We start from the raw sequence: 18,231 nt of genomic DNA, 5'->3' as shown, positions 1-18,231 counted from the left end.
TCAGAGACTCACAAGTCTAGCTTTTTGAATATATTTACACATTTCTCCCCCCATATAAAATATTTTTCTGTGCTACAGTTCATCCCTGGCTAAATTTATTCAGAAATTCAAAAATTGACTTAAATGTTGAAGAGGTTTGGCAATTTTAGTCCATGTGGTAAAAGTTATCTGGGACTCGTGATATCCTTCCGGAAAAAAAAAAAAAAAAAAAGATCCCATTACTTTATAAATTGAGTTTGAGGCACAGAATGGAATTCAGGAAAGAAAGTTTGAGGTCTCAACAAAATAGCTTATTTAATCAATATTTTATATATGATTTTGATTTTAATTGCAAGTAGATGTATAGAACTTGTAGCTGTGTCATGTGCAAAGTTACTGGTTATTTTTAAGGACTTAATGTAAGAGTTAGTTGATTGAGATAAATCGTGTTGTAAGATATATACTGTTGTCTACCCACATCATGAGAAGTCAGCCTTTCTTTCTGTTGGTAACAGCCTAATTTTTTCTATAGGAAACCTATTCAGAGTGCTTATCATACACATTGTATTTAATAACGCCACTAGTTGTGTTTCAGACCCATTAATATACAAAGCTCACTGTTGCTATTTCAGAGTCAGAATAGTTAGGATACAACTATGATTTCATGATAGCAGTCTGATGTCAAAACCATAGTCAGTGTCATAAACTTGGTATATGAAGAGACAACCCTGAGTGTTACTTAATTGAATGGAGCTGATCAGGCCAAGAATGTGTTACTAAGTAGGTGCTTCTAACTAGGAATAGGAATGACACCAAACATTTTATGGAAAATTTGCTGAATATTGTGGATGGACTAAAATCCCATAAAGTACTTTGTTATTCATTAAAAGAGCTTAAATAATTCACGTATAACACACACACAGACACACACACACACACATGCACACAATACCTACTCTATGCCAAGCACTGTGCTAGGCATTGAAAACTCTATCCACAAATACAATAACTATTCATTTGCTTATTTGTTATAAAGTAAACAGTGTTTTTAGAAGAGTAAGTTTGTGACGATACAATCACCTCATGCGTTGTATTTGTCATATTAGCAAAATATCTAGAAGGTAACTTTAGCAAGACCCTCTGTCTTGAAACACAACAAAGAGTAAAAAATGTTCTATGGTTCATGGAGTAAAAATCAAAATCCAAAGTGTTAGGAACTCTTTTGGGGTCCTTAATATATAGGTTTCAAAGAGATCTATAATGGTCAGAGTGTGTTTGCTAAAAAAACGAAAAAATTAACATTAGTACATGATACAAGAAAGTGTGAATTCTTTCAAAACAATTTAAATATTTTACATTCAAATTTGACAAAGTCAAGCAGACATTCTTTTAATATGTGTTCATTTTTAAATCTTCGTAATTCATAGAATCTTTGGAGAAATTATTCTTTGAAAAATTTAAGGGTAATTGGATGAAATACCAAAGACTGGGATTTATCAAGCCCAAATCTCTTGTCGTGTAAATGAAAAGTTCTTCTATTAGAAACATTTCCAGAAAGAAACTTGTCTGTTTTTCTTATTTTTAGCGTCTATGACCCTTTACAATATATCTTCTTATTATGTGGAGATAATGAAGAATTAATTAATTTGCAAATCACCTTAAATTTCAGACTCCCAATGTTTTAGATCTTTTTAAAACTTTTAATTCCATGAGCCATTTCTCAATGTATGATTATACTGAGGCAAAACAAGGGAATGGAAGTAATCATACTGGACCATTGACAAAAATTTGTTAAATTAAGATATAAATTAGGGTAAAGAGAGTGAATAAAGTTTGAGAAGGAAAAGTCCAGGTAAATGAAAGCAAGCGGAGTCAGTCTATCACTTGTATGTTCATGGCAACCTGGCAAATTTTGGAATTCTGATTGGTATGATTCAGAAATGTCTCTGTTTTTAATGTGAAGATACCATCTCAAAAATAACATTGGAAACTAAATCTAGATCAATGTTTTCTGTTTCTTTGGACAACATCTAGTTTTGTATTGTTTGTTTTATTTCTTTTCCATAAAATAGGCATCATTTAATTGAATCGAGACATAGTGATTCATATCCATTAAATATCAGACTCTGCCAAATCCTACGCTGAGCACTAAGGGAATAAGAAAGAATAAATCAAGATCTAAGTCTGAGAGTAACTATATGATTACCAAAACTAAAATTTCGTATTTGTACATCAAAATGTACTTTTGTAGAAGAATATATTCTTGCTGCAAAAAGAAAATCTTGAGGTTGAACATAGAAATGTAGTTTCGTTCAGAAGAAAGTGTTAAATAAAGAAGTACAATAGATACATTTGCATTGTTTCAGAGTAGGAATTAGTCACGACCATAACATACATGTCATCAGATGTAATTAGCAAATATTTATTATTAATTTTAAAATAATTTAATTTCATTGGTTCCACATATCGTTCCACTATCAGGTATCAATGTCAATATCACTTTGCCACATCAATACTGAATAAAAACACTAAGATAATCTATTTCTTCAGCTGCATTTTGCGAAGTGACATTTTGAGAAAAGACTCCAGACTGATAGCCACCAGCTTCAGCATTCAATGAAAACACTCTTTGGTGTGGAATCATAAGAAATTAGAGTTCAAAATTAATGCATGCCTACTGCATGTGATGAATTACTTTAAAAAATGTTATCCCTAAAGTCACATTTCAGTATGTTATGTACTCTGAAGATTTTAGCCATATAAAGTCAGCATAAATTTTGAGGGTGGGAAAAGGGGTCATTTGAAAGTAAATCCCTTTGAGAAGTGAAACCTTTTAGTTCAAACATCAGGATATATTTTAATGGCGTTTGAAAAAAAAAATCTCATTTCACTTGAGTACAGAAAAATGCTACAGGCTTTTAGATAACGTGAACCAACCAATTCAGTGCTTTATAGGTCCTTCATAAAGTGGGATTTTTTTTTCGCCTGTGCAACTTACTTCAATCAGTTGCATTAGTTTTTATATCATTCAATACATTGCAAAACTGGGTAAGAAAAGAAAGTGTGTCTTCTAGATCGGTAGCCTCTGTGCCCTACTTTACTGAGAAGTTCAAGTGAATCCCTGAACCCCTGAACACCCCAAATCATACCATTCACAACTGCAGCCTCCAGCTGGCCAAAAGTGGCCTCATAAATGTATCCTGCTTTCGTCCAAACAGATGTAGCCCACAGACTCTTTGAAATGTCCGAATTAGTTGCCAGTATTTAAAAATTAGGAGGACAGATCTGAAATTTTCTGTTTCCAGCGTCTCCTGAGAACATCAGATCGGTTGGCAGCCTTCCATTAGCACGGAGCAGTGGTCCATCGGAGCTGAGGACTAGCTGCTATGAGAGAGAGTGTCATCGCTCGCTTACCAGGGTCTCCAGTGGCCCCAGCCCTCTGCCTGCCTCACTCCATCTCTCGTCCCTGTTGCGTTTCTTAACACGCATCCTGCTTCTCTCATTTACTTCCCTGCCCAGCCTCCATTGGCAAGAGAATTTGCATAGTCTAGATCAAACCTTTCTCCATTGTCAAATTGCATCTGTGGGCCATTGATCCTGTCATCCTGCCTCCCTCAGGAACTTGCCCGCTTTGCTCACCACATCATGGTGTCTTCTCCATACTAGAATCATTGTCCGTATTCGCATTGCACAAACACAGCCCTGGGATAGCCTCCTTCTCACTTTCTTGTCATAACCAGACTTCCCCAAAGGGAGAAAAACAATCTCTTCTTCATGTTATTAATTATAAGGTTTTATAATTTGTACTTCATCTTCCCACTTGGACAATATGCTATTTTAGGACAGGTTTTATGCCTGATTTATTTTATGCTGTTCCATGTTGCCATAAAATGAAGAGCCAGCTAGGAAATATTAGATGAATGAATGGGTAGCAGTTGTAGTAGTAGTAGAAAAGCCATAATAATACAACAATGCCTGTGTTAGGGGAAAAGTAGTAACAATTTGAACCAAGCAAGAGTTATGCTTATTTTCACCATCTCTCCCTTGGCCGCCCATCTTCCTGACTCCAGCATCCAGAATCTGCGTGATCTGTACTGCATGGAAGTTTCCAAGGGACAGGATATGTGCCTAGACTTAGAAGTATTAGAATGTACAGGGTGCCTGGGTGGCTCAGTCGGTTAAGCGTCTGACTTTGGCTCAGGTCGTTATCTCACAGTTCGTGAGTTTGAGCCCTGCATTGGGCTCTGTGCTGACAGCTCAGAGCCTGGAGCCTGCTTCGGATTCTGTGTCTCCCTCTCTGTCTGCCCCTCTCCTACTCGTGCTGTCTCTGTCTCTCAAAAATAAACATTAAAAAATTTTAAGTAAAGAAGTATTAGAATGTATTAAGCTTTTAATAAACTGCCCCAGCCTGTCACTTTATCCCTACCCAATGCAAGTACCAAATGTAGATATCGTTCTTACTACTCAGATTTCAACAACGGCTGATGTCCACAACAGAGAATAATTAGCAGGACTGTGTTCTGGGATCTGACAAAACCAATTCTGTGCTATTGCTATGAAATTTAATTTGGAAATTTCAAATATGTTCATTTACTCATGACACTAATTATACATAGTGCCCCTCTAAGGAAGCGTAACTGCCCAATTTTACTAATTGTTGACTGCCTCGTGTTATTCCTTAACCAGGGTCATAAATACACACACATGCATACCCATGGTGCATAAAGCAATATGTGAATAGTCAAAGATATTATGGCTAAAGACATAAATCTGTAATAAATATTTAATAAAGCTGAATGCATAGTAAAGTGTTAAAGTATGGCATTTATTTATCCTCTTGTTTATAACATGAGGCATTCTTTATGCCTTCTCTACCAGATAGTTGTCCTGCATAAACATAGTTGCAAGAAGCATTCTCTGTATTATTATATAGAATGATCAGTAAATTTTAATTACCTAAAATTTCTAACTTTTTTTGTTTTATTCTACAGCACTCTCAACAACAACAACATTACTAGACTTTCTGTGGCAAGTTTCAACCATATGCCTAAACTTAGGACTTTGTAAGTAGCCGCAATGTATATATGTCAATGTCGTCAATTCAGGGTTCCCCTTAAGTACCATTTTTAGTAAACAGAAAACAGTACCACAAGTTCATTATGGGGTAGACCAGGAAAACACCACTTTTTAAAAAGTACTAGATATGGTATTTGAATAAATGAACTATTATTCTGAAAACATGAAAGCTTTCCTTTAAATGATATGCATTATAGAAAGTTGGAGGGGGGACGTTTACTTTGAGCTATTGTGGAGGTCACATTTCATTAAGAAATGTAAGACTCCTTGATTGGCTGTCAGAGATGATAAATGGTAAATCTTTATGATTTTATTACTGTACAGCAAGCCGACCTAATAAAGCTAAACTGGCTCTCCAACACCCTTTGTAATGTAAAATTACAGCATAACCCTCCAGTGCTTCTATAATTAAGGTTGTGTCAGCATTTTTATTTAAAAATGTCTTTTCAGGAGATGGACATTAAAATATTTTAGGTGAATAAAAACTTGTTTCCTAGTAAAGTATTTGCTACAACTATTTTTTTTTCTCTTGGAGAAAAAATAATCTTTAAAGCTCAGCATGGGGATATTTAGTTAAAGCATTTTCAGAGATAAATCTCATTTGAATGGGGTTTAAGAATCACCTTGACCTTAAAAATACATTATATACCACATGTGGGAAATGGTGGGAAACATAACCAAAGCTTTGGAGTTCTGGAATAATATGTGTTTTTAAGTAGGGAACATAAATTTTGATTGGGTTTTCAAAATAGTTTTCATTTTACAGTAGGTTATAACTGGAAACATATAGCTTTTATTTTTTTCTCTTTAATGAAAAATGATTTGAATTGCCAGCTTTTTAATGAATTAGGTAATACCAATCGTAAAGTCCTTTTTTTTTTTTCCCTCTCTCACTAAAATGTAGCTCTGTGCATGATACAACACAACATGATCATTTCCTTGGAATATGATTTAACAAAATAAAGAAATTCTCAAAGTATGCAGATATAACATAAATTTTATTTCCTTGGTACTCTTCGGTTGAGCCTAATTTGACCAAATTAATACCAAATATAGTTCACTCAGACTATATTTGATGAAATTAGCTCCTCATTACCTTTAGCTGATTTTTAAAAACAAACTGAACAAGCTCTTAATCCTTGAGAAAATAAAGCCACCAAGACTGTAGAAATATCCATCATCCACGTTTTTGATAGTATGCCTTATTTTCCTACAGAAATCCATTAGCGTTTGTCTTGCTAATCAGGTTTTTAAAGTTTTATGTTCTCTCATTTCAAATTTGTACACACCTAATTGGATTATTGTAACGTTCTTGGTTTAGATGAAAATATTTAGAGAACAGCGAGGTGGATGGAGTGTGCTAAGCGGTTTCCAAAGGATGCCACTCTGACTTCCCAACAAACTGAACCGGAGGTCACCCAGCTTTCCCAAAATGTAGCAATGTGGCATTTTGTTTGGTGGCATGCCGTCTAAGTTTTGATGCAAGACAGTTTGTTCCATATCTATAGGCTCAAGGAGAATGTAAAATAGTCATCTAACTTGAAATTCCCTTGCTTTGGTTGTTTCATTATTCTATATTATCATTGCTACTTAAAAATTCCACTTTTATGTTCCAATTATCTTTCTGGACTGAGTTCCATGTTTTAATATCCATTACTGTTATTGGGTTAGAATTGAGCACATCAGCTAAAAAGGACTAAAATGGTATTACTGTGTCATAGATGATTCTGGAAATGATGCTTTGATTTATAGTTTTGGATGTCCTTTTCTTTAGTTTGAGAAAACATAAAAGCCAATTTGAAGTCATTTACCTAATTTAGTGGATACATTTGTCTGATATTTTATTAATGGAAAAGTGCTATTTGCCACTTGGAATGGATCCATGCTCTGGTGTGGATCCCTGCCAACATAGAGAGGGGGCTCACTTAATTCCTTCACTCCTAGCCATTTATGTCTTTTCATTTCAGTTCCTGCTCTTTGAGGATAGGGTCCCAAGAGCCCAAAGCAGCTAATCCCTTTTTCTGCTATTAAACAAAAAGAAGGAAATCAGAATAGGGACATGAAAGAAGTGTTTTATATTGAATTATTATTCTATCTTGTTCAGCAAAAAACAAAAGTGACCTGCTAAAAAGATTTTGCAAGCAGTTTTTACAGAAACTAACAACAGCAGGACTAACTGATAATTCATACTGGGAGCCACAACTTTTATTTATATGGCCCCGCCCCCACCCCACCCCAATTGGCCACCAGTATGTGGACTGCAGAGCAATTTGCCTTGGACATACCTATTTCTTTTTACCGTTTTGAGTGAACATAGGAAAACTATTTTTATGGTCGTGTTCAAGCTTCTGTATATTTGCTTAACTTGGCAGTAAATGAAGAGTAAGTTGATTCTCATCATTTTTAGAAAAATAATTAGGTTGGGACTTAGTAAGCTTTATCTACTTACATGTTAAGAAATAAAGTTACATATTATTATTAATACATTTTTTAATTCTTGGAATAACTATTTTGTTTTCTTGCCTTAAACGTCCCTTCTTCTTATGTAGTCGCCTCCATTCGAACAACCTATATTGTGACTGTCACCTCGCCTGGCTCTCTGACTGGTTGCGACAAAGGCCCCGGGTTGGTCTCTACACTCAGTGTATGGGTCCATCCCACCTGAGGGGCCATAATGTAGCTGAGGTTCAAAAACGAGAATTTGTCTGCAGTGGTAAGAGAGAAAGAACCTTTATGTTGTCATATTATTTTTTGCTTCTATGTAAGAGAGCAGTGGAGAACGCATGCTTTAAAAGTTTCAGTGTTTTGCTCACTAACATGTGCAATTGTGCACTAATCACTCCATGGAAATCCTCGGTTTCAGTGATATTGATAATATGTTCTAAGGCATTTGTGCGTGATTGGCCATTACAGATTACTCGTACTTAATGTATGATGAAAGGTTTTTCAATTTTCACTTCTGGGGAAATATAGGAGATTCCTAGATTTAAATTCTGTTTGCTACTTATTTTGCTGTCATGTAATAATTTAGATCTACTTTTATGTTAACAAATGGAAATATGATTCATCTTGCTGGAAAATTCAGGAAAGTATCTCAAATCTAGTTGCAGAGTGACAAAGCACTTTCCGTGCATACTAGTGGTTCACCTCTACAGGAAAGAGATAAATGAGTAGCTTTAGTGATGAAAATCTGAAAACGAAAATTAGGCGTGACCTATGTAAAATATCAAGTAACATTTACTTAGTTCTTTCTATATGTTTGATCACCAGCCTAAGTATTTCACATATACTTAGCTCATTTCACCTGCCTTAGAACAACTGTAGTGAGATATAATATTATATCTATATTAGAGATTAAACTGTTGAGAGGAAAAAGATGCTAAGTAGCCTTGTCCAAGGTCATATAGTTGAATCCATGGATCTCAAGCTTAGGCATTCTGATTGCCAATTCATATATATTTATATTTATGTTTATACTTATTTATAAAATATTATGTTACTATTACCTGATCCATATTAGCATAATTTATTATATATGCATGTGTGTGTGTGTATATATGTATGTGTATATATATATATATATATATATATATATATGTATATCGTTCTGCTTCAGAAGTGTCTGTTCAAGATACAGTCACACAAAATGTTTAAATATATATAACACATCACAAATAGTTCCTTAGAGGATTGAAGACATATGAGTACAGAATTCTCATTTATCGTTCTCTTTTAGACCCTGTTGTGTACGTCTCCACACTTTTTATAACCCAAACAAAATTTTCTTATAATGTCATGGAATGTTCTCCTTAGGTCTGATTGCTTTTTAAGAAAATTAAATAATGAAATGACTAACAAACTGTTACTAACCACTTTTTTTCTCTCTTCACTTTTCCCTTCCTGTTTTCTAGATGAGGAAGAAGGCAAGTTCATGTTTCTTTTTTAGACTGAGACTATTTTTGTGACGTTTGAGAGCTTGTTAAGAGGGCTTGGGTTAGTGACTGGCCTGCAGCCCCTTCCCGGCATTCTGATCGCTCAGGCCCTCTCCCTGCAGATCAGAGAGGGTTTGTCCTGCTCCAGTAAACAGAGTGTGTGCAGATTCCCATTCAGTACAGCACGGCCGCCATTCTGTCGTTCATCATTCCAACAGTGAAATCTCATTTCAAAACAGTTTTGTTTCCAAATACTGAGTAGTAAAAATACATACACACAGGTAACTACTTAATGCTAAAATCGCAGGCTATGGAAGCCAAAAATAGAACTACCTAGCTTAACAATTACAGAATGGCTTGTTACAAACTATTATAACTTCAAAGAAAATGCAGATTTTGAACCTACCAAGATTTGAAGCTTAGCAAGATCTAATTTCCCCCACATTTATTGGTACATGATTACTTATTTAGAATCAACAGTTATGTCTGTTCTCCTTTCTTTTTTTAAAGTACAGTACAGTATGCTACATACATTTAGTAAAGACCAAATTCTCGTGAAGCTTATTAGAAATGAAATATAGGTTAGTCTGAAACTGCTGCTTTTTTTGGAACTCAGAATCGTTTTGAATCAAATTCTAGTTTCCGGTCTGAGTTTAGCCTTTCTTAACAATTATTTCAAGTGGGAAAAATTATCATTTTCATAATTAGTTTTAAGAATCTCATTTGCTTCATCTGAGTGTTGACCCAGAACTATAAATGCATGCATGCTTCCTAAAATATATCTTAGAAATATAGGCCCATTTTATGCTCAGATATTTAGAGAAATACATTTCTGTTAAATAATGTGTTTTGTTGTTTGAGATGAACTCGTAAATTTCACAATGATGAATTTCAGGAGGGAAACTGTTATTGTTGTTTGTTTCTCTTTCAGGTCACCAGTCATTTATGGCTCCTTCTTGCAGTGTTTTGCACTGTCCAGCTGCTTGTACCTGTAGCAACAATATCGTAGACTGTCGTGGGAAAGGTCTCACTGAGATCCCCACGAATCTGCCAGAGACCATCACAGAAATGTATGTGCCCTGAAATTCCCTCTCATCTCTCCACCTCCACAGTGACCCAAACCATGACTTTCTTTAGAGACTCTGGGTTTATCGAAGGCAAATATGCATCAACTAACTTAGACAGATAGTCCTTGCAGAATTGTACTGAGCCTTACTCTGTTGAAGAAATTACCTTGTTGAAGAGGCTAGGATTTTTCTTTCTTTCTTTCTTTTTTTTTTTTAACATAGGTAGAATTAAAAAGAGTGCACTTTTAGGATAAATAGTTCTTTCCCTTTTCATTGGGAAGGTGTTAGTAGGCTATTTAGGAAAAAATAAGAGTGGTTGTACATAGTCTGACCATTTGGATCTGGAGATCTGCTCGTGTCCAGGTTCTAAAAGAAGGACCAAACTGGAGTAATAAATCATAGGAACGACAGAACTAGATGATGTACTGCCTCTTTAAGAGCTCACTTTTATAAAATAGTGTCGCTGTTTTGTTTGAAATATTGTATGGTCTACCATAAAGTATAAAAAAGATATAATTATAAAGTCAAAATATATAAAATTTTTAAATTAGTGAGCATTTTAACCTATTTGAACCAATGGCTGTCTCTACCAAAAGTTAAATTGTCTTGGCAAAGAATTTCATATCTATTTTGTATGCAGATGCTGGGTGCATTGTCCTTGCCAGATAGAAGTCATGTGGATAAAACAAGGTCATGTAAGATGTCAAATGAACTGTTTTTCTCACCTTGAGAAGAAAGCATTAGGGAAAATCTTTACCTCAATATCCATTAACTAAGACAGCACCTCATAGCCACTCAGCTCATCATATTATTATTTTAGAGTTCAGTTCCAAAGTTTAAATAAATAGTTTTGAGTGTTTTGAATTGAAATGGTAAAGTAAGATTAAGTCCTTATAAGTCTACATAGTAGGCACAAAAATTAAGTTATTTTCAAAAACTATGCATTTTTTGCCAGTTAACTGCTCTAATTTACTTTACATGTTACTAACGTTAATTCACAAGACCCACTAACATTATTTAAAATATCTAATATGTGCTTAAAAGTATTCTTAGAGCTTTGCAGTGTAAGACATGATCATCTGTGAAGACGCTAGAATCTATGGAGGTTTGGCAAAGACATGAAATAATGTATGCACATAATATTATAGTCATCGAAATTTTAGTCAATGGAAGCTACTTTGCTCATAGAAGACATTTATAAGAATTTTTTAGCTGAACCTTGAAAAAAGCGTAATATATCGTTTTGGAAGAGGTGGGTGACATTGCACAAAAGAGAATTGTCAGGGATGAAGGACAGAGGTGGTGGTGAGCATTATGTTTTAGAGATTGTACAGTCAATCCTAATTAGAGTAATAGGTGCGTGTTGAGGCATCATGCAAAATAATGCCTTAGAAAAGACATCTACGTATAATTTTAAAGCCACAGATTAATGAAGGATTTTATCTTAATCAGGAGAGGTAATATAAGAGGAACTAGATAATAGACATAGTAAGTTTTCAAATAGGGAAATAATATATTTATCTATCCAGGCAACAGCATTTATTAGGTAAACACTTATTATTATAAAAGGCAGCATGAATTTTCCAGAGATCTTCCATCAAGTGACTAGCAAATTGGACACAAATTGAAAGCTATGACATGAGGTACAAATTAATACACGTTGTAAGAGGGGAACAAATGAAGTTCAAGGCATTTATGCAGAGGGTGTAAAGTGGGGGTCAAGTTACAGTGGTTAATTAAAGGCAGAAAGCTTTAGTTAGAAGCACAAGTCAACCTACCATTCACCATCTGTGAGACTGTAGGCAAGTTATTTATCCTCTGCAAGCCTGTCTCCTCACCTGAACATAAGGGTTGTTGTTCATTTGAAGTGAAATAATACATATGCTTAGTATATAGTAGTAATTCAATAAGTGATACTTTGATCGTTGAAGTCTTATTATAAGAGGTAACATCCGGGATAGGCCTTGAAGAATTGGTATTGAATGGAAATGCAAAAATGAGGACAGGGCTTTCAAAATGAACGGAACATCATAAGCGTAGGCACTAACGATGGAAATGCAAGATACAACCAAACAGGGGCTCAGTATGGCATTTGGAACCCAAGAGAATGCAGGAAAATAACATTGGAAAGGTAGACTGGAGCCAGTTCATAGAAGGCCTAGATAGTATAAGGACCTAAGTCTTTATTTGGAATGCATTTGAAAACAGGAGTTTTAATCTGAATCTCCAAGAATTAACCTTACAGCTGTGTGCCAGCAGTTGGCAAAAGGCCCCATTGCCAGGCAAGAGGCCTCCGTAGGTGGCTATCATGTTGATGGAGGGGAGATGTCATAAAAGCAGGAGTTGTGTAGCTGTGGGGTAAAAGCAGGTAGGGTAGTTAATATAGGAGCAGAATTCATGGGATTGGGTATTTGGTGAGATGAGGGACTAATGGAGAAAAATGAGCCAAAGATGATGCCAGAATTAAGTGTGAGGGATGGGGAACTGGTGGTTTTATTATTGCATGTAAGAGGCTAAAGGGAAGGACAAAAGTTGGGAAGAAAGATTAACGGTGAACAAAATTTGTGAAATCCTGAAGCACCGATGGGACTTTTAGAGGTACCAAAATAATACAGACTGTGGTAACTTGGAGGAAGACAAGGACTTGAGGCAAAGATTTTGGAGTAATTAATAATACAAAATAAAAGTTGATGGTTAAATCCATGAAATGGCCAATAGAAAGGAGAACAGGAAAAGAGAAACCCAAGAGAACTCAGTAAAAGCAGCAGAGGGCCAGAATAGGTAAGAGAGGAAGGAGCTTAGTTTATCTGCGAAAAGGGTTTTTTGAAAAAAGACGATTGTCACTATGAAGGACAGACCAGGATTGATTTGAAGATGCAGAAAGCTGCAATCATTAGGAAGTCAGAGACAATGCTCTTAGAGAGAAATGAGAGTGTGAGGTGGTAAGATCTCTGTGGGAGCACAGTGCTCCCCTGTGGGAGCACACAGGAGCCAGTGGATCAAGTCCTGATTATAGGAAGGACTGAAACACCGCCACGGATTGACAAAAGACTAGTGAGTTGTAGATATAACAGACCAAAAGTAATGTGTGATATTTAAAGTGGTTTATCTCATGTAGGCTATTTTATTTTTCACAACAGAGTGTTTCTTCTATTTTGTATGCTGTATAGATTTTGTATTATTGTGGAGTTTAGTACATAAAAGTTACACTAAATAATATGTCCCATTGGGTTTGCCTGTATTGAGGAGATGGTATATCAGATAAAGCTACAATAAATTAAATTGATAAGTAAAGATGAAAACATATGTGAAGCTCTAGGTGAATTTCACTTCTCTGATTATTACATTATCAGCTTTATCAGTAGAGCATCTGGTAATAAATCATATTGATCTTCAACTCCAACAAAATACCCCATTACCATTCATTATAGTGGCGTAACGTACTAGCTTAGTAACTCATTTCTTGTATTACTCTTTTATTTTTATTAGTATAAAGAACATCAGTATGATTCATAAAATGTGGAAGTAAAGCTGTACATCTTTTTTTTTTGTTTTTATAGATTCCAAGTTTTTAATTCAAGATGAACTGAAAATTATAACTTCCCTTCATATTTTTCAAATAATTTTTAATCTGGATTTTGCCATAAATTATAAGTAGAATTTCTTTACTGCAAGTTGTCAGGCATTTCATTCAATGCTGTTGAGTTGATTTCCTTCTGTGTGTGCTATGTCTTTATTCCTGCACCTGTCTCGTCATAGAATTCTAACAAAAAGAAAGTATGTAACTGCTACATCAAGGAATGATCTACTGCCTGTTATTCTAGGTAGAAAAACTTGACTCAACTATTCTTTCTTCTGCATTGTGCTTACAACTATAATTTCACTCTTCTGGTATTTGCTCAGGCAATTATTTGTTAAGAGAGATGGGAAACATTCTTTTAAAGTTAGAATTGGAATAATTTGTAGGAGGAGGAGTGGAAAGAGACCAACATCTATCTAACAGTGTTGGATGCTGCACGCACATTATATCATGTGATTTTTCTCATTGACTTTTGATAGGGGTGTTTATGGAATCTTAAAATAGGAAAACTAATGCAGGAACATATGCTAGATGAATGTTGGTGGATTTCTCCAAGAAGCCTCATCATCCTGATGATTTTAGATGGTCCAGGATCTGTCATCTCATTTGTTGGGAATCTTATTCTGCATATACATTGATAGATTAGATAGATAGATAGATAGATAGATAGATAGATAGATAGAATATAGATATAGAGATAATGTGTGTATAGTTATTATATTTTGTTTATATATGTATATTTGCGTGTTTATTTAAACCTGTCTACCCTACTGAAGTAGAAACTATGAAGTCAGAGGCAGGAACTAGTTCTGTTCTGATCACCACTGAATACCCAGGTACAAATCTAGAATGTGGCATATAATAGGCACTTGATAAATAGCAAATAAATACTTACAGAATAAATGGATAATTTAAGCATTTACAGTGCAATTATCTCTAAAATAAGCTATATTGAACAAGATTAAAAATAAAACCTGAAGAAGGAGCCCGTTCTTTCCCTGTAGAAAAAAAATGGTGCTTTTAAGTATACAGTAAATAAAAGTTAATGAATAGGATATCTAATGGCAAGAGCTAAAATGGGGCTATAAATACTTAAAATTCATTTGTTAAATTTCTCTATTCCCCATACTGGCTTGGACTCCACTCTCTACATGTGTCTGGGAGCTCCTTTTTTTTCTCTGTTCTAGGCCGACCCATTCAGTATCTACTAGTAGCCTCCTTCTTTAGATACATTAATTCAATCACTCTATAGTTAAGTCTTAGACATCTTTCTCCAAGGCCATATTTTTCCGGTAATGAACCTTATAGACATTTACCTCAAATCCTTCAAAACTGACAACTTCACTTTGCTGTTTGTTTTGTTTTGTGAATAAGGCCCACAATGTTAAGAGATTGTGTTTAAAAGTGTTTTCAGTTGTGAAGCAGCTATGCTGGCCTCAGTCTGAGACTTAACTTGATTCTGGAGCTCATGTTCTTTCATTGATCCAGCTCCAAAGAAAGATAAACATGGCGTGGGCTTGTTGGGCGACCGTAGAAGAGAGAATTGAGAAAATCAGAAGGAAAGGCTAGCCGATACTCAGAAAAACAGGGCAAGAGAAGCTTTGAGAAACTTACATATGAAGAGAACATAAATGGAGCATAAAGGCAGGCATAAAGGTATAGGAATGTGTGCAAAACAAGAGCTATTTCATATTACTTTCTACTACAACTATTATATACACTATTATAGTGTGTATCATCTCTCCTATTCTCTGTCAAATATTCTCACATGTCCCTGGATTTATCTGCATAGAACTTATAGCAGTTGAAGTTGGTATTTTGATTAATATCAAATTATCCTTAATAGACTGTAAGCTTAAAAAGGGCAGGACTATGTCTGTTTTCCTTACCATTTCTGTGCCAGCACTTAGCATAGTGGGATGGAGTAAAGAACAGTGTTGGGGGCAAATAGAAGGGGTCCAGTGCACACATTCTGGAGCGCCTCCAAACCTCCATTCTTCATGATGAACAGAAAATGTGACAAGGGAATATGGACTAATGAAGACAGAGAGGGAAAAATAGAATGTGGAGTAGTAGAAGGTAAAGTAAATATAAAAGAAAGAAGCTCTCGGGGCACCTGGGCGGTTCAGTTGGTTAAGCGGCCAACTTTAGCTCAGGTCATGATCTCGTGGGTCGTGGGTTTGAGCCCCGTGTCCAGCTCTGTGCTGAAGGCTCAGAGCCTAAAGCCTACTGCAGAGTCTCTGTCTCCTTCTGTCTCTGTCCCTCCCCCACTTGTACTCTCTCTCTCATTGTCTCTCTCTCTCTCAAAATAAATTAAAAATATTATTTAAAAAAAAAAGAAAGAAAGAAGATCTTACCCCAGCTGAAATCTTCCCAGCATTTTGCTGCTTTGAACTCTGCTGTTTAAAACCTTCTTTTCATACAGATAGAAGGCCTAAGGCAAGTCTTACGTGATCTGGCCCATGGCAACAAAATTATTAATAGCAAATTGATTCTCTATATATCAAATCCTCAGAATTAATTTCTTACATCACGTTTGAGTATAAAATTTTGAGTATGGTATGATGGATTGCTATAAAGTAGACATTTAGTTCACTTCAATCTAGTTATAGATTTTCTGTGGCATATCACCTGTTCAAACCATTATGCAGAAGTACCATAAATCATGGAGAATAGTTAGTAAGAACATAGATTGTAGCAATTTAGTAGGTCTTGTTTACCTTTGTCTGACTGCCTTCACTCTTGGTTGTTTAAGACTCCGAAGCTGAGAACCATACAATTCTTTCCTTCATTTGTTTCAGAGAAGGAGGTCAGGGAGAAGCTCAAATTATGGAAAAGGAAAAGAAGGTAGGAGAGTTCTCAGGTCTTCTGAGGTTGTCTCAATGTTTTCTAAGATGGATTGGAAATTCTCAGAAGCTATAATGCATTTTTTTTCCGACACACTATTCAAATAGGTGAAATGGAAAGGAAACTCATCTTTGTGTAAACTATGGGTCTGCTTTTACTCTGCCAGCAATAAAGAAGGTTCCTTCAAAGAGACTCACAATGATGGAGGTTAGATGTGAGGGCTCAGAGTACTTTGCTCTTTTTGTTTCCTCTGCGTCACTTCATGCATGATTATAAAGTGAAAAAAAGAAGGGGCTCTTAAATGCTGTATCTTATTACAATCTTTTATGATATTGAATATAACTTAATTTTTAAGTTTATCTATTTATTTTGAGAGAGAGTGAGTGTACTGGGGGAAGGGCAGGGAGAGAGGGAAAGAGAGAATCCCAAGCAGGCTCCGTGCCATCAGCACAGAGCCCGACACAGAGCTTGAATTCACTAGCTGTGAGGTCATGACCTGAGCTGCAATCAAGAGTCGGTCACGTAACCCACTGAACCACCCAGACACCCCATGAATACAACTTTTAAAATGCATGTTTTCTTCCATTTCCGTTTAGACAAACATTCTTCCCATGTACATTTAAGCCCTTTTTGCAGGCTGTTCCTGCCTTTGCCCCTTTCAAATTTTTGAATCCTTAATTCTAATAACTAATACTTGCCAAACTGAATCCACATACTGTATGTCAAAGTCATCTGACTTTCTGTAGGGATGCCAAAGTTCCATTTGACTAACCTGTTTTTAAATCACCCATTCTACACTAGCTTCTTAAGAGAGTTATAGGTGTTCATGAAATTAGGTGTGACGTTTTATTTACCATGGACTCAGTGATGTCTCAGCTAATAACACAGCTAGTGCTGTTATTGTGTTATTGGTTGATTTTCTTCTCATATGCTAAAATTTTGAAAATAAAAAAGTAAATGCAGCATGCCGTTCGACTAATTTTTATAACACATATAAATGACCTTGACTCTACTTTTTAGACAACATAGATAAAATGTCTAAATAAAGCAAATTATGCCATTTTAATATAATTTGGTGTGAAAGAAATAGTCCATAATCTGAGTTTGCCTTGCTAAATAAAAAGTAGGCTGATAATTTCAAAGTGAGTTTTCACTGTGAAAGTATTTAATTGTGTCATTATGAAAGTATTAAAAAAATTTAGAGATACATCCAACTTAAGAGTTATGAAGCACAAGAGAAAATAGGCAAAGTTAAGAAAGTAGTATAAAAATGAAAGTTTATTGATAGTTTTACTAGAGCATTTGATAACAACTGGAGAACTTTGTTAGCATTTTGAAGTTTTACACATTCCAGATATTTTTCTTACCTCAGATCCACTCACAGAATTAAGCTAGCATATAGCATATGCCAGACTTCTGGCTTTGCAGTTTATATTCTTATAATTTTGTGCTTTGCATGCTAATGAATAACACTCTCATATTCTATGTCTAGTAGAAATAATTATGACCTAGTACTTTAACAAAATCCTCTTGTATCCAGCCTTTTTTTTTTGATAAAAGAAAAATACACTTGTTTCGGACCTACTGAAACACAATGTAGGAAGCTATATGTTTCTGAAGGTTAGCAGAAACCTTTCAATTCTTTTGTAATGTAGAAAATAATGTCATACGTTTTTAGCCAAACCAGATTTCAAATATGGAGCTATCATTCTATGTACCTACTTTGATGTGGAGAATTAGCTGCATTTAT

The 18,231-nt window shown here is 35.2% G+C and overlaps 1 protein-coding gene across 9 annotated transcripts in view; it reads left to right on the top strand.

Annotated features, from left to right (window-relative positions):
• Positions 1-18,231, top strand: part of SLIT2 (slit guidance ligand 2) — a 375,202-nt gene that overhangs the window by 234,170 nt on the left and 122,801 nt on the right. For all 9 annotated transcript variants that reach the window (XM_053901653.1, XM_019453603.2, XM_053901651.1 and 6 more), the window contains 3 exons: positions 4,971-5,042; positions 7,605-7,768; positions 9,919-10,057. In XM_053901653.1, coding sequence (XP_053757628.1) covers positions 4,971-5,042; positions 7,605-7,768; positions 9,919-10,057 — 375 coding nt within the window. The remainder of the gene's footprint in view (positions 1-4,970; positions 5,043-7,604; positions 7,769-9,918; positions 10,058-18,231) is intronic.

The sequence above is a fragment of the Panthera pardus genome, unplaced genomic scaffold (genome assembly GCF_024362965.1).
Source record: "Panthera pardus isolate Hobbes unplaced genomic scaffold, ASM2436296v1 HiC_scaffold_13, whole genome shotgun sequence".
Taxonomy (NCBI): domain Eukaryota; kingdom Metazoa; phylum Chordata; class Mammalia; order Carnivora; family Felidae; genus Panthera; species Panthera pardus.
Note: the sequence above shows the minus strand (reverse complement) of the source record. Positions and strands in the feature narration are given on the sequence as shown.